The sequence below is a fragment of the Balaenoptera ricei genome, chromosome 15, assembly GCF_028023285.1.
Source record: "Balaenoptera ricei isolate mBalRic1 chromosome 15, mBalRic1.hap2, whole genome shotgun sequence".
NCBI lineage: Eukaryota > Metazoa > Chordata > Mammalia > Artiodactyla > Balaenopteridae > Balaenoptera > Balaenoptera ricei.
In genome coordinates this window covers 72,091,956-72,119,403 of record NC_082653.1, presented here as the reverse complement: position 1 = coordinate 72,119,403, position 27,448 = coordinate 72,091,956, and the positions used below count along the sequence as shown (strand labels likewise).

The following is a 27,448-nucleotide window of genomic DNA, read 5'->3' as shown; positions in this document are numbered from 1 at the left end:
ATGCAGAGGCGGATGGTGCAGGGCTTGAGTTTTCCTAGCAGAACAACACGGAGGAAGCCAGGCATCAGGGGTTTTCAGTAAGGAGGTTTCAGGGAAGGTGACTCCCTGGAGTTGCTGGACATGGGGGCGCTGGGCAAGGGTGGGGAAGTGGAAGCTTGGGTCTGATTGTGACTGGCTGTGGATGCCGGGCCAGGAAATGTGGGCCTCGCCGGAGTGGGGGTGTAGTTGGGGACCTCTGAGGCTTTAAGCAAAGAAGTGGTAAGGTCAGGGGCGAGTTCTAGAAATACGGTTCTTGGGGTAGAGAGAGGGGTGGGCACAGATCCAGGAGCCCGGCTAGGAGGCTATGTGGGTGTCTGGCCACAAGGAGATGGTGGCAGTGGGAACAGAGAGGGATGGGGATGGATTTGAGAGAAGAAGGATTGGCAGGACCTGGAGGGCAGGGGTGGGAGTTGTTGATGTGCCCGGGTTGTGACTATGATGGGGACGTGGGGAGTCATGCCCTGAGGTCAGGAAGACAGAGGGGTGCATTCTGGGTGTGTGAGGGCTGAGACGGGACCTCTCATGGGAAATACTTGCTCACCATGTCTCAGTCTGTCCAGGGCTAGGAGGGAGGGGGCGGGGAAGAGAGGAGAGTAGAAGGTCCCTGATAAGGAAAGAGATGGAGCAGGAGACTGGGGGAGGCAGAGGGAGATGGACAGACCCACTAGGATGGAGGGGGACACACACACAGGGAGAAAGAGACAGGCAAGGGGGTGGGGGAAGGAGGGAAGAGACACAGCAAGAAAACGGTGGCAAAGACACTAATTTTTACTGAGCCCCTATTGTGTGCTAGACCCATGATCAAAGTTAATCCTACGATTAACCCCCTCTCCAACTCAAAGACCTTGGGGACCCTCTACTGTTGAATAAAGTCTGGAATACAGTTCTGTGTGTGTGTGTGTGTGTGTGTGTGTGTGTGTGTGTATCTTAATGAATTACAACAGTAGAATTCCGAGAATAGCGATAGCAATTATTGGTTCATTCATTCATTCAACCAATGTTTATTGAGCTCCTACATACAAGACATTGTTCTAGAACAGGGTCAACAAACTCTTTCTATAAAAAGCCAGAGAGTAAATATTTTAGGCTTTGCAGGCCATTGGGTCTTCCATCAGAGTCACTCAACACTGCTGTTGAAAGCAGCCATAGACAATACGTAAACGATGGGCATGGTCATCTTCCAAAACAACTTTAAGAATGGCAGTTCCTAAAAAAATTTTAAATAGAACTACCATATGATCCAGTAATTTCACTTCTGGGTAATTCTTGGAAGGAAGCGAAATCACCGTCTTGAGAGATATCTGCATTCCCGTGTGCATTGCAACATTATTTACAATAACCAAGACATGGAAACAATCGAAGTGTCCATCGATGGATGAATGGATAAAGAAAAATGTGAGATATATACAAACACACACACACACACACACACACACACAGTGGAATATTATGCAGCCATAAAAAGAAGGAAATTCTGCCATTTGTGACAACATGGCTAGACCTTGAGGGCATTATGCTAAGTGAAATAAGTCAGACAGAGAAAGACAAATACTGTATGATCTCACTTATATGTGGAATCAAAAAAAAAAAAAAAAAGTAGAACTCATAGATGCAGAGAACAGGTTGGTAGTTGCCAGAGGAGGCAGGTGGGGTTGGGTAAGATGGGTGAAAGTGGTCAAAAGGACAAACTTCCAGTTATAAGACAAATAAGTCCTGGGGTTGTTAATGTACAGCATGGTGACTGAAATTAATGATATGGTATCATCTATTTGAAAGTTACTAAGAGAGTAGATCATAAAAATTCTCATCATAAGAAAAAAATCATAGCTATGTGAGGTGATGGATTTTAACTAAACTTATTGTGGTAATCATTTTGCAATACAGCTCTTCCTCAACTTGTGAGGGGGTTATGTCTTGATAAACCCATCGTTTTAAGTTGAAAATGTCATAAGTTGAAAATACATTTAATACACCTAACCATCAAAGCTGAGCCTGGCTTGCCTTAAACATGCTCAGAACACTTACATTGGCCGGCGGTTGGGCAAAATTATCTAACACAAAGCCTATTTCATAATAAGGTGTTGAATATTTCATGTAATTTATTGAATATTGTACTGAAGGTGAAAGCCAGAATGGTTGTCTGGGTAGAGAATGGTTGTAAGTGTATCGGTTGTTTACCCTCGCGATTGCAGGGCTGCCTGGGAGCTGAGGTGGCCACCGCTGCCCAGCATCACGAAAGAAGCACGTATCACTAGCCTGGGAAAAGAGGACATTCAGAATTCTGAGTGCCTATCACTTTCACGACACTGTGAAGTTGAAAAATCATAGATTGGGGACCATCTATACATACAAATATCAAATCATCACGCGATTTGATACAGCAAATCACCAGTTACCTCAAACGAATACAATGGTATCTGTCAATTATATCTCAGTACAACTAGGAGGAAAAGAACTTTGTTTACAAAAACAGACTACCAGCCACGTTTGGCGGGTGGGCCATAGTTTGCCGACCCCTGCTCTAGATCTGGGAAATACAACAGGGATCAAAACAGACAAAATCACTGTTCTTGTGGGGTGTACAATCTGGTGGAGGAGATGGACATATAATTAGATAAACAAAGATAATATGATGATATAATGTCAGGTAATGATACATGCTTTGACAAAAATAAAGTAAAGGGATAGAGAGTGGTGGAAGGAGGGGCTATTGTAGACAGGGTGGTCAGGAAAGGCCTCCCAGCAGAGGTATTGTACATTTCAGTAGAAACTTGGAAGAAGTCAGGGAGTTGTGGGACTATCTGGGGGAGGGCATTTCAGAGTGAGGGGACAGTAAGTACAAATGCCCTGGGGTAGCAGTGTGTCTGGTGTTTCCTGAGGAATGGAAGCCACCTGTCTGGGGTGGCATGAGCAAGGTGGAGAGTGTTAGAAGGTCAAGAAGGACCAGGAAGACTGGGGGTTAGATTGTGGAGTCCTTGTCGGCCGCTTTATCCTTGATGAGGACTTTGGCTTTGACCCCAAGGAGGCGGAGAGCCATTGGAGCGTTCTGATCAGAGAAGCACGATCTGATCTATTCTTAGAGGGACCACAGTGGCTGCTTTGTTGAGAAGGGCAGAAGCAGGGAGACCAGTGAGGAGGCTACCATGACGGTCCAGGTGAGAGATGTGGGTGCTTAGATTTGGGGGGGCAGTGGTGGAAGCGTGAGAGGTGGTTGGCTTCTGGATGTGTTTCAGAGGTAGAAACAACAGGCTGCACTGATGGATCAGATGTAGGGGAGATGGAGATGGACATTAAGAGAGAGATTTAGAGAGAGAGGGATTTGAGCCACTGAAAGGATGGAGTCTCCTTCAGTCAGGTTGGGCAGACTGGGTGAGTGGAACATTTGGAGGGATCAGGAGTTTAGATCTGGGGCATGCTAACTTGAGATGCCCGTTAAATGCTGCAGGTGAGTAAGACGCAACCCCTGCCTCCAGGGAACTCAGAGTCTAGCCTGGAGAAACCATCCAGGACATACCTTAGTGACAACCTGATGTGTTAAAGATGCCATAGAAGCATGAACAGAGCATTGCAGGCCACCTGGGGCACCTGGAAAGGTGAAGGAGCCTTCACAGAGGTGACAAGTTGACTGCTCTTTGAAGGAAGATCAGGTAAAGGATCGGGGGAAGGCATTTCAGGCAGAAGGAACAGCAGGTGTGAAGGCGAGGAGGCATGGCACAGCTTGGAGAGTGCAGGTGAACCTGTAGTTTCCTGTAGTTTCCTGCCGCTGCAACGTGAGTGGTGGGCCTGGGCACTGTGGGTCGAGATGAGCTTTGAGAGGCGGCCATGCTGGGCAGTTCAGACTCTCCCCCAGAGGCAGTGGGGAGCCAGTGATGGTTCTAGATCAGGGGAGTGAGATAGTCAAAGTGCCTTTTGGGAAGGTCTGCTCTGCCAGTCAGGAGGCCTCCCTCTGACTCACAGGTGGAAGGCCAAGATGTGCAGCCAGGACAGCGTTTCTCAACCTTACGTTCATTCTTGTTCCACGTTTTACACTTTCTTTTCCTAACTGCCCCTCCCTTCATGAAATCTTAACTCCACAGATACACTATATATCTGTTTACACACATGATGTACATCTGTGCTTTCTACACAATTAGATTTTTTTTTTTGCACGTGGTAGGATGACAGTGACCTTTTAGGCTGAGCACTTTCACGTAGAGCCTGCCTGAAGGTGAGTTAAGCCATGGCCCTGGGACCTGGGGGCCTGGCATCTACCCTCCTCTCTAACCGACTTGTTGGCTGTGGGTCTTTGCTGACTTGCTTAGTCTTTCTGTGCAATTTAATTTCCTTCACAGAGTACCTGCTATGCCCTGTGCCTATGCTGGACCCAGGGCTGCAGACCTGATCGGGGCCTGGCCCCCGATTTCTATGAGCTTATGGCCTGGGGGTGGCAGAGGGAGGAGACAGGCATTGTCCAAGGCTGACAAAGATGGGATGCCAGGGTGTCAAAGTCCTGGGGTGACACAGAAAGGCTGAGACTGCAGAAAGGTTGGGTTCCTGGTGAGAACTCTAGTTTTTTGTTTTTAAATAAAAGTCCAGTTATCAAGAAAGGTGATCACCCCGTACATTGTTGGTGGGAATGTAAAATGGTACAGCCACTCTGGAAAATAGTTCAGCAGTTATTTTCAAAAGTAAAGATGGATTGACCGTAAGACTTACCAGGAGACCCAGGAATTGCACTCTTGGGCATTGATCCCAGAGAAAAGAAGACTTATTTTCACACAGGAACTTGTACAAGAGTGTTCATAGCGGCCTTATCTGTAACAGCCCTGAACTGGAAACTAACCAAATGTCCTTCAGTGAGTAAGTAAATAAACAAATTGCAGCACATCCATCCCAGGGAACATGACTCAGCAAAAAAAAAAAAAAAAAAAAAGAACCACTGCTGATACACACAATAGTTTGGATGGACCTCAAGGAAATTGTGCTGAGTCAATAAGGCCAATCTCAAAAAGATACATATTGCATGATTCCATTTATGTAACAAATGTATCTCCAGAGATGGAGAACAGATTAGTGGTTATCAGGGATTAGGGATGGAGGGCAGATGGGTGTGTCTAGTAAGAGGCAATGTGACCGGTGTCTAGTGATGGTGCAGTTAAATATCTTGATTGTGGTGTTTATGCCAGGCTACACAAGTGAACACACACACACACACACACACTTACGGGTGCATGCAGAACTAGTGAAACCTGAGTCAACTATGGATTGTGCCATGGTCAGTTTTTTGGCTTTGATATTGTACCCTAGGACCATGCAAGGTGGGTAAGTGTTAACACTGGGGGAAGGGCGCACGAGACGTCCTTGTACATTTCTTTGCAACTTCCTGTGACTCTATGATTATCTCAGAATAAGAAGTTTAAAAAAAAAATTCCAGTAAGGGTTACAAGGTGGCTTACAGATGATATGGTTGGAAACCTCCCCTTCTTATGTCCCCTACACTTTGTGGTCTGCATCACTTGTCGCCTTGCTCTCGCCTGTCTGTGGCAGGTCCCAGGAGATCAGAAACACACCTGGGACGTTCCTGAGTCAGGAGCCCCATCAGAGCAGCCAGTGCCAAACTCAGCAGGACTGGGAGACCCAGAACTGGCTGTTCCTCTCTTCCCTGCCTTTGCTTGGGCTCTTTACTTGTCCAGGCTGCCTTTCTCCTTCCCCGCCTCCCCCTGCCCCCTCTTGGTGAACACATGCCGATCTTTCCTGACCCAGCTCGAAGCTCACTTCCCCTTCCAAGCCTTTCCCCAAGCCCAGGTAAAACTGACCCCTTCTCTCCCTCCGGTCCTTTCCAGGGGTTGAAAATGTAAATGCCTTGAGTGGCCTGGAAGGAAAAGTGGATGCGTGAGTGGGTGGGAATATTACAGGGTTGGCAAAGGCAGCGGACAGGGAGACGGTGGCCCCCTGGGCACCATGTAGCCTGTGAGGCTCGGCCACCACAGGTCCTCACTAAACAGCATGGCTCTGATCAGCTCCAGCTGAGGGTCACCGAGGGGAAATGTGGACCCAGTGTTGCCACAGTTTCTGATTTTTACCAGAGAAGGCCAAACTCCCATATTTTAATGGAAATCCTCCAGATGTTTAAATGTTGGCCAAAAAAAATTCATCATTTTTTACAGCTCTAGCCAACATCTGCAGGTTGGATTCAGCTCATGGGCTGCCAGTTTTCGACCATGGTTGTATGTATTTCTATTTTGGTATTTGTAATCATTGATTTTCCTTCACTATTTATGTTGTCCTCCTCATTAGCCTTGGGGGAATGGTCATGCCGTAGTCACAGCTGTATCCCCAGTGGCTGATCCAATGCTTTGCATATAGAGAATGCTTCACCAATGTTAGTTGAATGAATGAATTGGAGTGTTAGAAGCAAGTCAGGGACCTGCAGAGGGGTCTGAAGATTCTAGAAGGGAGCCAGGACCTGTCAGCTGGGGGGCAGCCAGTGTGTCTTCAGGAGGTAGGGCTGAGGGCGCAGACTGTGTCTGTCCTTGACCTTGCTGAGGCTGGTCGCGGTGATTGAAATTCTGCCACATCCTTTGCATGCTTTTGGAAGCGAGGACTCGGGGAATGTGCAGCCCACTGGGCCTTTCATACGAATGAGGCTGGCCCCAGGCACAGAACCAGGCAGCAATTGGGCTTTGGGGGGCATAGGAGGAAGCAAGAATTTTAATAAGTTTAATAAAAATTGGAGGTAAAACCCACAGTCCTGGAACTGCTTGGTTCTAGTGGTTTTAACCTACTTAGCAGAGTGGGTGTAGCAACGGATGCCAGGGGCTCAGGGGCCTGGTCTCTGGGGAAACATGAGGGGGGCCAGGCACTGGCCCAGGGGAAGCTGGACCCTGAGGGACGTGGCCGGGAAATGGAGGTTGTGCATATCGTCCTTTATATCTGAACTGTGACTAAAGCAGTAATGTTAAGACAGCCTAGGAAAAACATCAGTTTCCTAACATTAGCAATAGGAATGGTTCATAAAACCCTGCAGCTCTATCCTGATGCTGCATGGCGCTTATCTTGTGTGGTCCTAAATTAGTTCGTGTAAAATAGTTCTACTTCCTCAAAAGGTACCACTGACCATGTTGCAGATGCTGCAGTTGCCCTTCAAACCAGATGTGTATTTAACTCTGTATTGTATAACTTCTGGTTCCTTTAGCCAAGATGCCTAGTCCAACTTGTTTTTTCTCCAATTAATCACATCCTGGGATTGATTATAAATCCAGTATTGCATGTCTTGTGCATAACTGTTGTAAAGAATCTTATTTTATGTACTATATGGATGAGAATAGTGTACATTGCCATGTAATGTAAAAAAGAAAAATCGACATAAATAACGCAGACAACTAAGTGTTATACCAACTAAAACAATAAATAAACCTTGAACGGTGAAACAAAACAAAACAAAACACAACACCCCTCACTTGCCTCTGCTCCTCCATGGCTCGCAGACACAGCTGACTCCCCGTGGCCTGAGGGTCCCCCCAGCCCTAATGTCTGCTCTCAGCACCCGGGGAGCCCCAGTGGGGGCACCTGCCTGAGTCCCAGGCCTTCCTTGGAAGAGGGGCTGCAAAACCCATTCCCGTCCGAGGGAGGAGCAGAGGAGAAAAACTGAAGGTCTTAGGCACAGGGGCACCGGGGCCGATAAGAGCAAAAGCAGCGGTGTCCGGCCCCCCCGCAGTGATGTGCGTGACACATCCTGTCCTCCAAGAGCGCCCCAGGCAATCCCAGCCTCTCACCCCGAGGGAGTTCTTAGCGCCGCCGGAGGGTGACTGGGGCAGCCCCTCGACATCCAGCTCCGGGCTCGTTGCACTGTCTCCCTCCAGCTCTGTCCTCCCATCACCCTGGCCGTGCGTGGCCGGGTCCCAGTCTTGAAGGCTCCCATCTTAGCTCCTGTCCCAGGACAGAAGTGGGCCCACTGGGGCTTGCAGTCCATTGGCGTCTGGGCCCCTCTGAGTCCCCCCTGAGCCAGGTCAGGAAGGGGGCCCGCGGAGAGACCCCCAGAGCCAGCATCACTCACGAAGGAGGAGGGGCTGATGGTGCTCTGCCCCCACCTCCTCACAGCTCGTAACCCCACCTCCCTGCCGCCATGGAGATGAGGCTCCTGCCCTCCTGGCCTCCTGGACTGAGGACAGCTGGCTTCCTTCCCATCTCCAGGCCTCTGTGCTTGCCTTCGTCTTTGCCTGGGCCTCTCTTCCCCAAATCTTCAAAAAATTCAGGTCTCGGTTTAAATGTCACCTTCCTACACATGCCTGCCCTGACTTCCTTGACCAGACTAACTACCCAATCTCTGTTTTCCTCATGCCCCCTCTTTTCCTTCACTGCATTTACTAACTCTGAATTTTATTTTATTTTAATTTATTTGTTTTAATTAATTTATTTATTTGGCTGCGTTGGGTCTTAGTTGTGGCACGCGGAAGCTTTGTTGCGGCGTGCGTGATCTTTCGTTGCAGCGAGCGGGCTCTTCGCTGTAGCTCGTGGGCTTCTCTTGAGTTGTGGTGCGCAGGATCCAGAGCACGCGGGCTCAGTAGTTGCAGCGTGCAGGCTCTATAGTTGTGGCACACGGGCTCAGTAGTTGCAGTGCAGGCTTAGTTGCCCTGTGGCGTGTGGGATCTTCCCGGACCAGGGATCGAACCCGCGTCCCCTGCATTGGAAGGCAGATTCTTAACCACTGGACCACCAGGGAAGTCCCCTAAACTCTAAATTTTAGATACGCTTCTGTGTTTATTTTCTATCTTCCTTCATAAGACTGTCAGCTCCGTGAGGGCAGGGACCTTGCTTGTCTTACATACTCCTTTATATCCTGAACCATGAAGAGAGCCCGGTACACAGTAAGTACCTAATAAATATGTGTTGACTGAATGAATGGATGGAAAGGGCTATGATGGAATGGTAAAACGTCTGGACTTGGAGTTGGGCAGACCTGGACTCAAACACACTCCTTTTGTGCTATGCTTTGCCGGGTGGATTGCTTTACCTCTCTGAGCTTCACTTTCTCATTTGTTAAATAGGGTGTCACCAAACCTAGCCTTCTTGGGATGAGGCAAGGATTATATGAGATATGGGACAGTTGAGTGCTTTACAAACTGTAGAGTCCCCAGGGAAGGGAAGGGCTGTGCAGAGGTTTTGTTCTCTAGAGGTTCTGCAGTAAGGCATCTCATTTTCCTAGTGCACGGGCAGCTTCCCAGGCAATGAAACTAATTGGATGGTATCATAGCTTCACTGCGGGGAAGTTGGAAGCTCAGAGCACTTAAGATCTAACCGGCCAGAAGAGTCGGATTTGCATTTCAGCTAATGTGACGGAGGCATGGAAGGGTAGCCCTGGGAGGAATGTTCTCGAGGCTGCTTATGAAGGTCTCCGCTCACTCCGTGCTGAGGTGGAAAGAGTCAGCGGGCAGGGGGTGAGGTGTGGGCCTGAAACTTCAGCCCCAAACCCACCCCAGGTTTCTCTGTGAAGGCCAGGGTCCCTCATGGGCCAAGTGGGAGGGGAAGTGGAGGCCCACTGCATGAGACCTGAGTACAGTGACTATTCCTGCTTATAACTTGGGCTCATGTAACTAGATAATCCTGGGATAATGAGAAAGTGAGAGAGAGAGAGAGAGAGAGAGTGCCAGACACAGAATGAGAGTCAAAGGCAGAAATAGAAGAAAGAGGGAGACAGAGCCAGAGGTAGAAAGAGAAAAAAGCCAAAAGGAAGGGGTCTACCTAGCGGCCCCTATGAACACGTGCCCCAGAAGAACAGTGAGGTGGGATTGTCCAGTGTGCTGGCCCTGCCTCCATTGATTCAGGGCCCCCAGTGCCTTTCATAACGCGAGCATCTTGCCTCAAAGAGTGTGCTTCTGGTGTTTAAAGATTCTTCTCTTTCATACCACTTGGGCCCCCAAAGTTTAGCCAATTCCTTCTTCTGGTGCCCAACTGAAGAGAGACAATCTGTTGCCAGTCAGGAGGAAAGCTGGCCTTGAACTCCAGAGGGAAAGGGTGTGCTCTCCAGGATGGCATGCCCTGGGGGATTCCCAAGCATCACACACACACACACACACAAACACACACACACACACACACACACACACACACACACCAGCCTTCAGCTCCCTTGGGTGCCACACGCCCCACTCTCACCTGACTCAGCATTTCTCAGCCCTCAGGCCTGGGCATTCTTCCTCCACGACTATAGCCACCTCCATGTGCCATTATTTAGTTAGCATTTTTTACCTCTTAATCACTCACTTTTTTTGAAATTTAAATTTATCCAGCAAGGAAGCTTCAGATCACTTTTGGAAATAAAAAGCCAATATCCCTTGCAGTAAATAGAAGGGAATTGTAAATCTGTAAAAATAAAAACATTACCATTGTAAAGACGTTTATGTAGCATTTAAAACGGTGGTCTCACCCGGGGGTGATTTTGCACTCTCAGCTCCCTCCCCACCCCCGGGGCCATTTGGTAACATCTGGAGACATTTTGATTATTTATTTATTTATTTATTTGGCTGTGCCGGGTCTTAGTTGTGGCATGCGGGCTTCTTATTTGCGGCATGCGGACTTCTTAGTTGCAGCATGCGTGTGAGATCTAGTTCCCTCATCAGGGATCGAATCCAGGCCCCGTGCATTGGGAGCGTGGAGTCTTAGCCATTGGACCACCAGGGAAGTCCCAACATCTGGAGACGTTTTGGGTTGTCACAACTAGGGGAGCCGGGAGGTGAATGCTCCTGGCATGTAATGAGTAAATAACCTGCCATGCACAGGGCAGCTCACCCCCGCAGCTAAGGGTTATCTGGCCCCAGATGCCAATAGCGCTGAGGCTTAGAACTCCTGATCTAAAATAAGCTTGAGCACCCCAGGGAGGTGTGCCCCATACTTGGGCAGCTCTGACCTGGTTAACTGCGCCTCATCCTTCAGGCTCAGCTGGAACACCCGCCCCAGGGATGCCTTCCCTGACCCCCGGAACAGAGGAATCCAGATGTCAAGTCCTATGGCCCCTGACCCTCCCACCTCCTAACTCTCTGACCCTTGGCAGTTGTTTTCTGCTTGTGTCTGTCTCCCCAACTAGACCTTCAAGCAGGCAGGGGCCACGTCTGTCTCATTTATCTCTTTCTCCAGCCCCTAGCACAGTGCTTGCTCATAGTAGGGGCTCCATTGTTACGTGCGGAAGGAAGGAAAGAAGCAATGAAGCAAGGAAGGAAAGAAGGAAGGTTTGGGCAAAAAAAAAGATGTGGATTCTGTTCCCGGATTCCCCACTGTCAGTCAGGCACGTAATCTCTCCTTGGTGAACTTTTTTTTTTCTCACTTGTGAGATGGACACCGTAAGGGGAGTCTGTCCCCATCAGAGAAACAGCAGGTGTAAAAGTCCTTGGCAGAGGGAAAGCCCTCGGTAAAGGTTAGGGGCATCCATAGGTAGAAGGGGGATCGCTGGAGAGATTGGAGCTCATTCTCTCATTCATTTATCTACCACCATTGTCAAGAGTCTGTATTCCTCTTGTCCCAGGGTAAGTTTTAGTTACATCCCCTTTCATCTCAAAGGCGTCCTGGCTTGGGCACTCAGTGATACGGTCCCTCTCACTCTCAGCCACTGTATCTAGTAGGGCAGTGGAGAGGTGAGCAGTAATTAAGGCTCGAGAGGGCCGTCTGCCCTGGCTGTCTCCTTCACCCTGTCATCTGATCTCCTCCACCCTGTAATCTGATCCTTGCTCCCACTGCTGCGGACCCTGCGCTAAGCGCTCAGGGATCCTCAGGGATCTCCGTTTAGCAGCAGGGCCTAGAGGCTGCAGGTGGGGCTGGCTGGGAGCCTCTGAGAAGGTGCCACATGGCAGACATGTGGCTGGGAACATCATGCCCAGGTGAAGCCAAATCCGGCCTCTGTACGCCAACACCAGATTAAATCTCGGAGACAGTTTGGGGTGAAGTAGAAAAGAATAACTTTGCTGCTTTGTTAGGCAAAGGGGGCCACAGCAGGCTAAGGCCCTCAAAACTGTGTGTCCCGACCTGGAGGGGGTAGTGAGGAGTTTTACAGTAATGGTTCAAAGAGGGTGTGGTCAGCTCATGGACATTCTTCTGATTGGTTGGCGGTGAGGTAACCGGGAGTCAGCCTCATCAACCTTCTGGTTGCAACCGGTCTGGGGTCTACATGCTTGTGGGCAGCGTACAGTTAACTTCTCCCACCTGGTGGGAGGTTTAGTATCTGCAAAACAGCTCAAAGATATTCTTATGCGTATCCCTTAAGGGGGAACCGGGACCCTGCCCCAAGGCTGCACTCTTGTTTCTTGACTGTTCCTCCCTTGTCTCCCCATCCGCTCCCTTCCCGATTTAGCAACTGTTTGAACCTACCCTTTGGAACTGAGGGAAGGTCATAGAGGCTGAATGAAGCCTATTTCCTGTAATCAAGAAATGGGGGACCCAGAAAGGCTTTTGTGTCCAGGAGCCCCACAGAGCCCTGCTCAGTTTCACAGGGTCAGGGCTGTTCCCCACAGAGGCAGCCCAAGTCCAAGGCTTGGGTGGAATGTCAAGACCCGTGCCGTGGCGCGTGGATTTCTGGGGTGGAGACGTGGGAGAGGGGCAGGACGGTGACTTGGGTGTGCGTATCTGTGAAGGGGGCCTCCGGCCTCTGCCTGGGTGTCTGTGTGAGGTTCCCAGCGTGCTTTACTCAGTCCCGCCCAAGCACGGGCTGGGGGACGTTCTCCTCTTCCTCGCACCATCATCCTCTAGGCCAGAGGGCCGACCCTCCATCCTGGGGGGCTTAGGGGCATCCAGGGCTGTCACAGTGGGGTTGTCCACGTGAAAAGTCACACGGGAGTCGAGGGCCGGGACCCAGGCAGACAGCAATCGTTCTGAACAGGATGTACTGGCCCTGTCTGTGAGCACAGTGGCCAGACTCCCAGGATGTTCCCGGTCCACTCAGATGGGGACAGGGCCCTTCGTGGAGGCCACTTCACTCCCATGTGTTCCCGGGAATAAAGAGGAGGCTGGGCCCCCTCGGGGGCTGCCCTGCTCACGCCTGCATCGTTGCATCCATTCTCTCCTGGGACCCACTATCCTCTCCTCCTCCTCCTCTTCCTCCCACTTCCCCCAGGCGGGCAACTTTACCTGGTCTCTAGGTGGAGGGGAGGAGGAAATGGCTCTGCTTGATCATATATTCTTCCAAACCTTTTCTTCGAGCACCTGCATGTAGGCTTTTGAAATCCCCAAAGCCAGGGGTTTGATTCTTGTTTTCTCAGTCCTCTGTGATAGCCGAGGCCATCGAGGTCTTATATCTAGTTACCCTAATGAAGGAGGGTATGGGGACATACCCACTAATATAAAAAAAATCATCCACCACCAAGTTGCCCCAGGCCACCCCAAGATTCACTGGAAACTGGGGGCGTGGCCTCAGGACTCATTCTAGATGCCCGCCCCCCCGGGTGAGAGGGCTGTCTTAGCCCATTCATCGTCCCAGGGCTGGATGGGGTTAGCCGGGTGGACGAGGCTGGTGAGGGTTCAGTAAACCTTGGTCCCTCATTGAATGCCACCTCTGATTTGGGCCACTTCACCTGAAAAGGCAAATAGGGAAATGGGCAGAATCCAATCAGGAGTGGTGCTGATAACTCAAGGGGCCCAGAAGGAGACCTTTGAAGCAAGGGCAGAGTAATTGGAATGATCTAGTGCCGAGAAGACAGAGTTGAGGGGTGACTCGGTAATTGCCAAGCTCGGGGAAGGTTCTTCTCAGGAAGATGCCAACCAGCTCACTCCCCAGCCCCCTTGTCCTCAGGGGGCAGAGCAAGAAATTAGCTTCAATTGGCACTGGAAAGATTTAGGTTACGTGTAAGGAAGAACTTTTTAAACCCTGAAATATGCTACCAAGAGAGGCTGCAGATTCTCTGGAGAGTATCTAAAAATAGCCTGTTCTTTAAAAATAGATCTGGGCAAGCTTTAAACAGCATCAGCTTAGCTTCTTGGGGATGGTTTTATGTGCAGGCGTCTGCAGCGGTGTGGGGTCCTCCCCAGGCCAAAGGGCAGAAGGGAGAGTCAGCCTTTAGCCCCTGTGGGGGCAGACATCTGGATGGATGTTTGAGATTTGCATAGGTAAGGGATTTCTTTTTCCATCTGCCCCCAGTTGATTGGTGTCATGAAATACCAGCCCTTAGGATCTCAGAGTTTTCTTTCTGTGGGAGGATGTTATAGGGCTGATGTTAATTGGGTCAGTCCCACCAGCTTCTCCCAGTCCGTCCCCATTCCTGAGTCAGGGCTCTCCAGTGCCCTGAGGCCTTGCTGGGAATCCATCCATCTCAGCAGTGCCAGACGTGACTCCCTCCAGCCACCTGCTCGCCCACCTCTTAATCTCAGCACCCTTGGCCTGGCCTCGACCTCTCACTGCAGCTGCCCCTCCCGGACCTCCCTGCTCCCACCTTCCTGCCAGTCCATCCTCCACCAGCAGGAAGAGAGGGCTTTAAAAAAAGGCCGCCTGGTTCTCGCCCCCGAACTTACAATTATGCAATTCCTGCCCATTGCCCTCAGGAGAAAGCCTGAACTCCCAGGATGGCTTCAGAATTTTCCGTGCAGCCTCTTGTTTACCCTTCCAGCAGCCGCTCTCTCCACCCACATGCCCTACCTAACGGCCCATTACGGCCTCACCAAACCCCTTTGCCTGTGGGCTCTGCTAGAGCTGCTCCACTGCCTGGTCCGCCCTCCTGCTCCCGCTCAGCTTGGATGTCACCCCCTCTCGACGCCTTTCCTGACCTCCCCACCTAAACCTGGCCTAGGAGCCCGGCTAGGGTTCCCGCAGGCCCCTGGCCTCCCCCGTCGGCTGCCCTGCCACACAGTCGTCCCCAGTTTTCTGTCTCTCACCTCCCTGAGAACATTGAAAGCCAGGTCTCTCATTCCCAGGCATATTCCCCCAGCTAGAAGGAGGCCTGGTACACAGCAGGTGCTCAGTACATGCTCAGCGACTAAAAGTCAGGCTGCCCTAGCAGGGGTTTCCCTTTGCTACCTTTGTGCCCCACCTCATCTGGTTTCAGCTTCCTCCAGGTCCCCACCGGCCCCTCTGTCTTACGTCCCTGACATGACGTGCATGGGATGTTGGCAAATCCAGGTCAGTGCCCACGTACACGGAATGTTTGTTTAGACATGAACGCTCCCCGAGTGTTCTGAGTAATAACTTGAACAGCATCTTTAATGATAAACTCTATTATTAATTAGTTCATCAGCTGATTCCTCTGCCATCTCAATTAAATGGAGCATGCCACTAACATAATACATACAAACCCTGCAAAAGAGAAGAGAAGTGGGGCTGGAGGCAAGAGGAGTTCTGGAACTCAGTTGGGCCTCATTGCTCCGTATCCCTATCTGGGGGGAGGCATCATGGCTTGGCCCTCCTGTGTGTCCTCCAGACCCAGGAGGCACCACTCTGCACGGCCAGGCTGGCTCCTCTCCCCTCACCCGACTCCCTTGGTCTCACTTTAAATTCCTGAGCTCAGGCCTCACGCAGCAGCACTGCCCCGCCGGCCACACGCACTGCCACGGTTTTTCTGTGCTTCCCCACGCTCTGAAAGGACCATTCCACACCATCTCCTGGTTCCTCAAAACTCCTACATCCGCCGTCTCGCTCTCGGCTGGTGGCCTGGCCTCCTCGGGGAGAGGGACAGGCAAAGCCGCCCCAGTACTGGGATCTTCACTTGCACGCCCTGCTTCCCGTTCCCTTGGGCCAAGCATCCCTGCTTTCATCAAAAGCCAGCTCCTCCGTCTTCTAGAACCTTCTCTCTCCCTTGCTTCTACAATTGCTGTCTGGCTCCTCCGCACCCTCAGGCTCCCCCTGTCTACTCGAGCACTCTGGGTAAGTGCAGGAGCATCCTATATCTCCCCTCTTCAGGATCCCTCCCTGAACCCCAGGCCTGCTCCAGCTATCACCGCATTTTTCCGCTTCCCCATGCAGGTTTGGATGTCTTCTCTCTAACTGTTTGGCTGTTTTCTGTCCTCTGCTCAGCGTGTTCCATGGAGCATCTGTCCCCCATGGCCTCCATGTTGGCAAATCCAGCAGTCACTTCCCTGTCCTCATCTCTGATCTAACAAACCACTTGCTCCTCCTGGATATGCGTCCTCCTCCGCGATATGCGTCCTCTTCCGCGATATGCATTCTCCTCCGCGATATGCGTCCTCCTCCTCGATATGCGTCCTCCTCCGCGGTATGCGTCCTCCTCCGCGATATGCATCCTTCTCCTGACCTTGGCAGTGCCGCGCTCTGGTTTTCCTCCTGCTGCCTGGGCCTCTGGGCCTCATCCTCCTCTGCTGGCTCTGCCTATTCTGCTCAGCACTGGATGTTGGCTCCATCCCGGCCCTTCTCTTCTCTCCCTACAGGCCTCTTCTAGGCCCATGTCCGTACGCCAATGACTCACGCATTTAAATCTCCAGCTCTGACTGTCCCCTGGTCCCCAAACTTGTACACCCAAGTGCTGGTGTGTTGTCTCAGCTTGGGTATAAAATAGGCATTTCAAATTAATGTAGCCCACATGGGGTTTGACCCACCCAGACAACTTCCTCCGTCTTCTTCATCTTCATGAGTGGCACCATCGTCCGCCCAATAGCCCAAACGCAAACCCCAAGGTCATCCCAATCTCTGGGTAGCCCTGGTCCCCTCACACCCAGCCCACCAGCAGGTCCTGTGGACTCCACCTTCGAAACCTGCCTCAGAGCTGGCAACAACTTTAGACCAAGCAGCAACAGCTCGGCCTGGGCGCCCTTCTTTACCCCAGCTTCCACCATCTGTCTTCACACAGTAATCAGAATGATCTGAAAACATAAATTAGGCCCCTGCTTCAGCCCTCTACTATGGTTTTCCATAGTACTTAGAAGAAAGCCAGATCCCTCACTGTGACCTACAAGGTCCTGGATGAGCTGGTCCTCAACTGCCTTCCTGACCCGTCTCTACCCCGCCCCCCGCCCCGCCCCTTTCCCACTCTGCCGAAACTTCTCTCCCCTTCCCCCTAAGGTCAGGCTCTGGTTGCCTTCAAGCCTTTGCCCCAGCCGGTCACTCCTTCTGTCTGGAATGCTCTTTCCCAGACCTCTCTGTGGCTGCCTCCAGTTCCCCATTCAAACCTCTGTTTAAGTGTCACCTCCTCCGAGAGGCCCTCCATGACCTCCATGACCGCCCACTCTGAAGTGAGCCCCAGGCATTTGCCCTATTTTATTTTCATCACCACACTTTTCACTGCCTGACTTTTTCTTGTTAATCAATGTGCTCATTGTCTGGATCTGTCCACTGGAACCTGAGACCTCTGAGAGCAGACCCCTCCTCCGCCCCCAGGAACAGTGCCTGGCATGTGAAAAGCAGCGATAAATATTCATTGAATGAATGAATGAATGATAAATAAACAAATGATGAGTCTGACATTTGTTCCTGTACAGAGACAATTTGCTCTCCAGAGTTTTCAGATTTGGCCCTGTCCTAGCTCATTCCCATATCCCAGACCCTGGACCTTTACAGCAGGCAGTGCAGCTCTCCCAAGCACCTTGCAATCGGCATTGAACGGAACGAACCATCTATTCATTTAACAAACACGTATGGAACACTTACTGTGCCAGACCCTGGGCTCCGTGCTAGGGATTCAGTGGAGAGAAAACAGACCTGGTCCCTGGACTAGTGTGCGGTCAAGCAGGCCTACGCAGTGAGTCTGAAACATACATTCATTCATTCATTCATGAAACACTTATGTAGGGCTTATATCTGCCAAGCACTATTCTAAGTGCTTTACAGTATAAGCCACTTTATCCTCATATCAATCTATGAGGTAGGCATTATTATTATCCCCACATTACAGGTGAGGAAACTGAGGCACAGACGGGCAAGGTAATCTACCCAAGGTCATATAGCTTGTAAGAGACAGAGCTGGAAACCAGACCCTCCCTTTCCCTTTGTTTCACCCCTGCTTTACTGTGGGCTCACCTTTTGACTCTCCTGACTTTGGCTCTTAATTCTGGCCCCGACACCAGCCCCTCCGGCCTTGACAACAGATTTCGGCTTCCTCAGTCTGACCAGCGGAGGGCAGGCCTGGGAGTCATGGCAGCTCTTTTTGCCTTGGGTTCTGGGTGGCATCGCACCCAGCCCAGCTCTGAGCCCTCAGCCAGCATCCCCCACCGGTCAGTGCTCTCCAAGGTCCCGCAGGGGCAGGGAGGAGCCATGCCTGCCTCACCACAGGGGCTGAGAATCCCATTTATGGTGTCAGGAGTTGGGAGGTTCCAGAAACCACAGGATGAGAGATTTACAGCTGTGAGTTTCATGGTGTAAGTCCATGCCAGGAAGCAGCAGAAGCAGCACAGAAAGCTGCCTTCGTTTAGTTGCCACTGATTTAGGAGGTGCCATAACTCAGCAGAAAGTCACTCTTTAATTCAGAGTGAGCTGGAAACAATTCCTTCTGCTGAGGATTGTTACAGCAGATGCTGCTGGTGGTGGACCTCCCTTTACAGAACAAACATGCTTCCAGAAACTTGATTGAGGGCTCTATTTTTTAAGCAGAATCGTTAGAATGCAATCAGAAAATCTCACCAGCCTATCTTTGAATGATTTGTAATTTTCATTTATTGAATTTTCTTAAAGCATGGCCTTTCATATTTGGGAATAAATGGGATTCAATTGAGAAATCAATGCATTTCTAAACTAACAATTTGGAAAATTAATTATTCTGCCAACAGGCTGGGTCCAGCTTCTGGGTCTGGTTGGTAGTTTTTGTATTAAAATACTGTTCTGTCCCTACTGTCCTAGTACATGGAGCAGTTGTTCTCATGAATGTTTTCCTGCTTCAGTGGATGTTCTCTGGAATTACCTATGTCTACTGTTATCCCCACTTTATAGATGAGAGAACCAAGGCACTGACAGGTCAGATAACTTGGATAGCATCTGGACAGACATGGTGAGGAAGAAGCTGAACGTTACAACAGCTGAGTGTTTGGAGAGCAAGTCCAGCCTTCAGAAAGGGACCTGGGCAGTGAGTGGGGTTGGGGGGTGGGGCTAAAGAAGGGGTCCTGCCCCACAGAGGGAGCAAGATTCTGGGTAGGGTAGCACTTCTAGAGGGAATGAGCAATGGGCCGAAAGGAGGAGACACCTGTCCTTCCAGCTAACAGACTCTACCGTAAGTTACAATGATTAAAAAAAACAGGGGGCAGCAATTCCCTGGCGGCCCAGTGGTTAGGACTCTGAGCTTCCACTGCTGGGGGCCTGGGTTCGATCCCTGGTCAGGGAACTAGGATCCCACAAACCATGCGGCACAGCAAAACAAAAAAATAGTGTGGCATTGTCACAGGAACAGAGAGAGATCCATGGCACAGAATGAGAATTAGGAATAGACTCATGTAATGTGAGGCTTGGAATGTGGTATAAAAGTGTTACCAAAAATCATTGGGGAAAGAACGGTCCCTTCTATAAGGGTTCAGAGCAATTAATGACTCATTAAAAAAAAAATTAAGTTAGATCCTTACTTCACACCATTCACCAAGATAAATTCCAGATGAATTAACATAAATATCTATAAGTATATTAGAAAAAATATAGGATAATGTGTTTATGGTGTTGGTTTTCCTAAAGTAGACACAGGAAGCAAAAACCAAAAAGCAAACGACTGCTAAATTTGACTGTATTAAATATCAAAATGGGGCTTCCCTGGTGGCGCAGTGGTTGAGAATCTGCCTGCCAATGCAGGGGACACGGGTTCGAGCCCTGGTTTGGGAGATCCCACATGCCGCGGAGCAACTAGGCCCATGAGCCACAATTACTGAGCCTGCGCGTCTGGAGCCTGTGCTCTGCAACAAGAGAGGCCGCGATAGTGAGAGGCCCGCACACCGCGATGAAGAGTGGCCCCCGCTTGCCACAACTGGAGAAAGCCCTCGCACAGAAACGAAGACCAACACAGCCATAAATAAATAAATAAATAAAAATTAAAAAAAAATCAAAATATATGACAAAAGCAGTTTTGTTCATAATTGCTAAAACTTGGAAGCAACCAAGATGTCCTTCAATAAGTGATGCATCCATATGGTGGAATATTATGTAGCAATAAAAGGAAAAGAACAAACAAGCCGTGAAAAGATAGGGGAGAACCTTAAATCCATATTGCTGAGTGAGAGAAGCCAATCTGAAAAGGCTACATACTGTGTGATTCCAACTACATGACATTCTGAAAGCACCCCAACTATGGAGACAGTAAAAAATCAGTGGTTACCAGGGGTTCAGAAGGAGTGGGGAGGGAGGGATGAAGAGGTGGAGCACAGGGGGTTTTTAGGGCCATAACTATTGGACACAGTAATGGTGGATACATGTCACTATGCATTTGTCAAAATCCATAGACTGTACAACACAGAGAGTGAACCCTAATGTAAACTATGGATTTCATTAATAATAGTATATCACTGTTGGCTCATCAACTGTAACAAATATACACTCTGTTGAAAGATATTAATCATGGGAGAAACTGTGAAGGCAGAGAGAGGGGGCATTTGGGAACTCTAGAACTCTCTGTATTTTCCGCTTAATTTTCTGTAAACCTAAAACTGTTCTAAAAAGTAAAATCTATTAGTTAAAAAAAAAGTGCTTTTTCCCTTGTGCTGTACAGGGGGAAGGACAAGCAGTAAGCTATTTGGAGTCTATACAATAGACAGGTTTAGTATCCAGGATACATAAAGAATTTCTATCAATTGATAAGGAGAAAGATTTTTAATAAAAGGAAATTGACAAAGGATACAGCCAAGCACAGTCATAGAAGAAGAAATAAAAATGGTTAATAAATAACATGAAAAATGCCCAAGCTCACTAGTAATGAGGGAAATTATAAAACTTAAAACAATGTTGAGGTGTCACTTATTACCATGCAATGGGCAAAATTGTTAATGTTTTATAATATCAAGTATCAGTGAGGATTTGGGTGAGGACTGTCACAAAGCTGGCGGAAGTACGACATGGTACCTCTGCTCAGGAGAGCAGTTCACTGACACTGATTAAAATTTAAAATGCACACACTTTACGACCTGGCAATTCCTCTTGTTGTTCACGCTGGAGACGTACTTGCTTGTCCGCACAAAGAGACTTGTAGAAATGTGTTCATTGCAGCATTGTTTAAAGAGCAAAAAGCTGGAAATAACTTAAATACCATCAACTGATTGGATAAATAAAACATGGTGTAGCATTATCAGGGAATCTTATGCATCAGTTCCAAAGAATAAGGTACGTCTGTTATGTACCTCTTCACCAGTTCACCAGGAATTGTGTCAAGTAAAGATAAATACGATACCCACGTGGCTCAGCCTTTGTCTCCTTCTAACAAACTGAGCCAAGGCAGAGGGGACCAGAGAGGCTTCTAGCATACCTGCCGGGGTATGACTGAGGATGGGGTCTAAGCCTGGCAGAGACAGCTGGGGAAGGCTGAGCCTTTAGGGGATCTTCGGGGGCCTCAGCACCTGTCACAGTCACCCTCTCCCTGGATTTCCTGACTCAGGTGCTCCCCGCCAGCCCTGGAGAGCAGCTCTCATCTGAGGCCAGAGGTCCATGAGGGGCCGGGCCCCGGCCCAGAGATACAGGCAACCAGCGCTGAGTCCTCTGTCTCCGTGGGGCCTGGGGTCAGGTGACTGGAAGGTGACAGGTGTGCTGGATCCTGCTGGCTCAGCTCCCGAGGCCCAACTGTGCACACCTCTTCTCTACTCCGCTTTCAGTGACATTACACAGGTAGCTTGAAATTGGCCATGGTGGGATTATTCACACCATGGAAATTGGCAAACGCTACAAATCATAGCTTTTTCTCTCTCTCTCTCTCTTTGGGGAACCTGGTGTTAAACATTTACCTTCACACCATGACAACACAGGATGTCCCCCTTTGCCCTCACACCTGCCCGCAAGGCTGGGTTTCAGGACTCGGTACCTCACTGCCTCTTTACTTCTGTCTTTTCTTATCTCTACCCTTTCTCTCCTTATCTCCATCTCTTCTCTCGTCTCCACAGGGGAAAGGGTGACTGGGGCAACAAGGGGAGGACAGACGCATTCTAAGCAGCGTGGGAAGAGCCCTGGCTTTAAGGACATTTGGATCTGGGCCCCTGTCACAACTAAGCCATCTACTCCCTTTGTGACCTGGGACAGACTTGACCACTCTGAGCTTCTGTTTTCTCACCTGTAAAGTGGGAATAATCATATTCAGGACTACTATATACAGCCTTGGAGGTGTGGTTCTGCTTCAACTCCAGGGAGTGATGTGCGCATAGACTGTGATGTGAATGGAGCCGTATGGAGATGCGCAGCGGGCAGCCTGAACAGCGGTACATGGCCCACATCATCATACTTACTTCAGAGGGTTGTCATGAAGATTAAAAGATAATACTGTAATGGAGGTGAACGAGTCTGACAGAGGGCCTGGCACACAGTAGGTGCACATGCATTGTTGGTTTCCTTCCTTCCTCTTGTCACCTATCTCTTCCCTCCTCATCAATACTGTATCACTCCATCTGAAAATCAGGTCCACGCCCGTTAGCCCACAAAGGCTCCAGATGCCATAGTCCACACGAGCAGTGTCCCCAGGTTCATAATAATCCTGGTAACTGTAACGACTGCATGCCCGCTAGGCAGCAGACATGGAGGCTGCCTCGCTTCGTTTCAGCCACTTTTCACCTTACTTGTCATAATCCTCATCTTAGGGTTGAAAGACTTGAAGCTCAGAAGAGCGAGGTGCCTCGCCCAGGGCCGCGCAGTGGAAACGTGGTGGGAAAGGATTCCCGCTCAGATCCCTTGGAATCAGAGTTCTCCCAGCCAGTGGGCTTCAAGATTTTTGACATGACCATGGAAAAACATTTCATATTACAATCGCTATACACACGCACGTGCGTGCGCGCGTGGACGCGCACATGTATACAACTGAAAAGTTTCACAAAACAATATTTACTTCTGCTACATTTGATGGTATCAGATATCTATTCCATTCCACTCTTGTTTATTTTTTTTAAATTTTTAAAAATTTATTTATTTATTTATTTATTTTTGGCTGTGTTGGGTCTTCGCTGCTGTGCGCGGGCTTTCTCTAGTTGCGGGCTTCTCATTGCGGTGGCTTCTCTTGTTGCACAGCACAGGCTCTAGGCACGTGACGCACGGCATGTGGGATCTTCCTGGACCAGGGCTCAAACCGGTGTCCCCTGCATTGGCAGGCGGTTTCTTTTTTTTTTTTTTTAAAGATTGATTGATTGATTGATTGATTGATTGCTATGTTGGGTCTTCGTTTCTGTGCTAGGGCTCTCTCTAGTTGCGGCAAGCGGGGGCCACTCTTCATCGCGGTGCGCGGGCCTCTCACTATCGTGGCCTCTCTTGTTGCGGAGCACAGGCTCCAGACGCGCAGGCTCAGTAGTTGTGGCTCACGGGCCTAGTCGCTCCGCGGCACGTGGGATCTTCCCAGACCAGGGCTCAAACCCGTGTCCCCTGCATTAGCAGGCGGATTCTCAACCACTGCGCCACCAGGGAAGTCCATGTTTGTTTGTTTTAAACGCTGGTTGCAATCCATGCAATCCATGAAGTTGATTTCACAATCCACTGGTCTAGTGAGTCAAGACCTGCAGTTTGATAAACATTCTCTAAGCAACGTCTCCCAAATGACCTTCTAACACAGGTATCAGCAAACTCTGGCCCACAGGCTAAATCCAGGCCAACGCCTGCTTTTGTAAATAAAGTCTGATTGGTACACGGCCATGCTCATCCCTTTATGTACTGTCCACGGCTTCTTTGTGCTGCCACAGTAGAGTTGAAACCCACAAAGCCTAAAATATTTACTTATCTGGTCCCTAACAGAAAAACTTTGCCCATCCAGAAGCAGATCTGACTCTGTGTCTCCCTTGTTTACATTTCTCCAGGGTCTCCCTTTGCCCTTGGGCTCAACTCAAACTCCTTGGCAGGCTTAGAAAACCACCGCCCTCTGGTCTTCTGTGTTTCAGTCCTGCTGACTGTCCTTCCCTGGGGGTCCATGCTCTCCCCAGCGCTAACAGGCCCCTGCTGGGTAGACAAAGCCCCACCTTGCTTCCTGACACCTTGTCCTGCTCCCCCCCTCACAGGCCTCCTGGGAATGGTAGCCCACATGATGTACACGCAGGTGTTCCAGGTCACCGTGAGCCTCGGCCCTGAAGACTGGAGGCCCCATTCCTGGGACTACGGGTGGTCCTTCTGGTAAGTGGCTTTTGACTTTCAGACACCAGAGCCCCGAGGCATGCTGGAACTTCGGTAGCTCAACCCAGTTGGGAAACAGAGGAAGGTGGGGCATCGGGGGGAAGCCCAGAGTCCAAAGATGCTTTGAGATCCTAGAGCTGAGGTTGACAAACTATGGCCTCTGGGCCAAATCCAGCCCATCACCTGTTTTTATGTACCCCTCAAGCTAAGGATGGTTTTTACATTTTTAAATGCTTGAACAGATAAATCAAAAGAAGAAAAATATTTGGGGACATGCGAAAATTATGGGAAATTCAGATTTCAGTGTCCGTAAAGTTTTCTCGGGACATAGCCAGGCTTATCGTTTACATATTGTCTACAGCTGCTTTCACGCTACAATGGCAGAGCTGAGTGGTTGTGACAGAGGCTGAATGGCCCACTAAGCCTAAAATATTTACTGTCTGGCCCTTTACAGATAAAGTTGGCCAGCCTCTGCCTTAGAGGCTGCTCTGGAAGGTGGGATGGAAGCTGTCTAGAGCCTAGTGAAGGACTCTGGCTACAGGGAGCAGGGGCCAGCACCTCAGAGCATGGTGTGCAAAAGAAAGGCAGAATCCGTCAAGATTCTTTGGCTTGTGAGTGATAAGAGTCCCAAGCTTAAGTAAACAAGAGGTGTGTATTAGTTCATGGAACTGAAAAACCCAGTTGGCTCAGCTGGGGGTGGGGGCATGGATTGTAACAGAAAAACCCACCCACCTCAGTTCAATCAATAAGGAAATACCTTGGTTCCTGTAAATGGAAAGTGCAGCTTGGCATGGACTTCAGGGAACGTTTGATCCAGAGTTTCTGTTGTCATCAGGGCTGAGTTTTTTTCCTCTGTGGTCACCTGAGCATTGCCCACTCCCCATGTTAACTCTGTCCCTGGGTGGGCTTCCCTCCTAGTGGTGAGAAAGTTTCTTTGAAGCTGGTGCTTCTTCCTTCACATACAGGGGGGAGAAAGAGCTCTTTCCCTAACATTCACTAAAGTCCCAAGCCTCCCTCTGATGAGCCCAACGTAAGTCATTTTCTCTCTTCTGAATCGTCACCATGGCTGGGGGAGTGTCATGAGCACATTGGCTCAGCTGGACCTTTCCTCTGGAACGAGGAATGAGTCCAAAACTCTCAAATGGTAAGTGGGTGGAATGGATGCTGGGTGAGCTACCACAATGTCTGCTTCAGGCACAGCTGGATCCAGGTGGTCAGGTGATTGATCAGGAACTCGGTCATTGTCTCCCCACTTCTGACTCCATTCTCTTTGTGGCGGCTTTATTCATAAGCAGCTTTTCCCCAGGTGGTAGCAAATTTGGTCACCAAGCCCAGTTCTAGGCTTACATGTTACAAATGTGTAGCAATACCGGCAGAGAGATGGGGCCTCTTTCCAATATCGCCAGCCAAAATCTTGGTTATGACTTTCACTGGGTTAGCTTAAGTCATGTGACCATACTGCAACCAGTGATTTAGACCCTGAGGAGACTCAGCTGCTCTAATTGTCTGGCCTAAGTCATGTGGTGCAGAGGGTGGGGTTGCCCCATCCAAACTCTTGGACAGGAAGATGGAGGAGAGGTCCTCTAATGGAAAACTGGGGGTGGGGCAAGGGCAGAGCGAGGTGTTCTCAAAAGGAGGAATGTGCACTGGAAAGACAGTGACCACAGGTGTCTGTTACACAGGGCATCCAGGTCCGGTTCTGGTGCCTAGGCGCATTTATCCACTCAGTCATTGAACACGTATTAACCGAGTGAGCACTTATTTGGGGGCAGCTGGTGCTGGGGCTCCTAGGTGCTGGGGGTACAGCAGTAGCTGAGACAGTGTGGTAACAGGGGATTAAGACAATGGACAAGCGGTACTTTGAGCCAACGATGTGGGTGGTTGGCTGGCGGGGCGTGGGGGGGGAGTCACACACAGCCACGGAAGCACAGAGAAGGGGTCACTGACCCAGCTTCCCCTGCGGAGGGTCCTCGGGGGAGAATTTGGTCAGGCAAGCTGGTGGAGGAGGGAATAAGATAGCGTGTTGGGCGGGGGAATGGCAGGTGCAAAGACTTGCCAGTGAGAGGGCTTCTTGGGGGGAAGGTGGTCAGAATGGAGCAAGAAAGGCTTTGATTGTGACCAGTGCGGACTCCTGCTGTTTTTCTGCCCCTTCCCACTCTCTGCTTGGCTCCGCCCCCTTAAAGCTAAAGGCATGTGCCCTAAAGGGACCTGGACCCATCAACACAGACCCTGATCCCTTTAAGTAGAACAGTCGTGGGGAAACCTCACAACAGCGCTATGAGGTAGGTGGTTCATGGAGGGGAAACTGAGGCACAGAGAACTTAGGTAACCTGTCCAGGGTCATCCAGCTTGTGAGCAGCGGAGCTGGGATTTGAACCCAGGCAGTCTGGCTCTGGAGCCCATGCTCTCAACCTCTATATTCTGCCTCTCGGAGGGGATGGGCTAATAGAAAGACAGTTCATGTGTGTTTAGCACATGGCACGTGTAAATGCTCAGGGAACAATAGTTCTTCTAATATTATCGTTACTGACATGAAATTTAACACGCACAATAACCCCCTGTTGCACATGTAGACACTGAGGCTCAGAAAGGTTGGGTCACTTGCCCAGGATTCCGAACCCCCTCCCCCCACGTGCCTGTCTTTCCAGCAACCCCTGGCTCTCCACCTGGCCTGGAGCCCAGGCTGCTGGTCTCCCACGGGAACCTTTCTTCCCCTGAAAGCCAGGCCTCCTGCCTGCTCCTCAGCTCCCCCCGGGCCAGCCTCTCAAGGGGCACCCAATTCCCATTTGACTTATTTAAGGCCGGTGCCCAGTGTGCGGCCCCTATTAGGTCTGATCCATTTCTCCTTGTCACTGAGGCCCGCAAAATGGATCAGCCCCATTTGTCATCCCTCGCATCTGGGGGCCTTGGCAGGGCTGTGCAGCGTCATCTCTCTTGTTTAATATGTGTGCGGCCATTTGTCAAAATTCTGCCCCCAGCCCCCGACCAGGGAGGTGGTCAGCTCCACGGCAAGACAGCACCAGCCTCTGTCTCCTGGCCCAGCAGGAGAGGAAGAACGGGCTGCAGGGGCTTGTCGGCTGGGGCTTCTGAGGACCTCAATGGATGTTGGGGACCAGCTTTCGAGAGCCACACCTGCACGGGAAGGCGAAGGTTCCATGGTTAGGGGTCCACCAGCCTGGGTTCAACCCTCACCCTGCCGGGCACTGCCGGCCACTGTGAGCAGCATAAAGGGGTGGTTGAGGGGCGGCCTCTGGA

General features: G+C 50.1%; 1 protein-coding gene across 3 annotated transcripts in view; it reads left to right on the top strand.

The window, feature by feature from the left end:
* GSG1L (GSG1 like) overlaps positions 1-27,448 on the top strand; it is a 212,145-nt gene that overhangs the window by 146,585 nt on the left and 38,112 nt on the right. For all 3 annotated transcript variants that reach the window (XM_059896824.1, XM_059896823.1, XM_059896822.1), the window contains one exon: positions 24,082-24,193. In XM_059896824.1, coding sequence (XP_059752807.1) covers positions 24,082-24,193 — 112 coding nt within the window. The remainder of the gene's footprint in view (positions 1-24,081; positions 24,194-27,448) is intronic.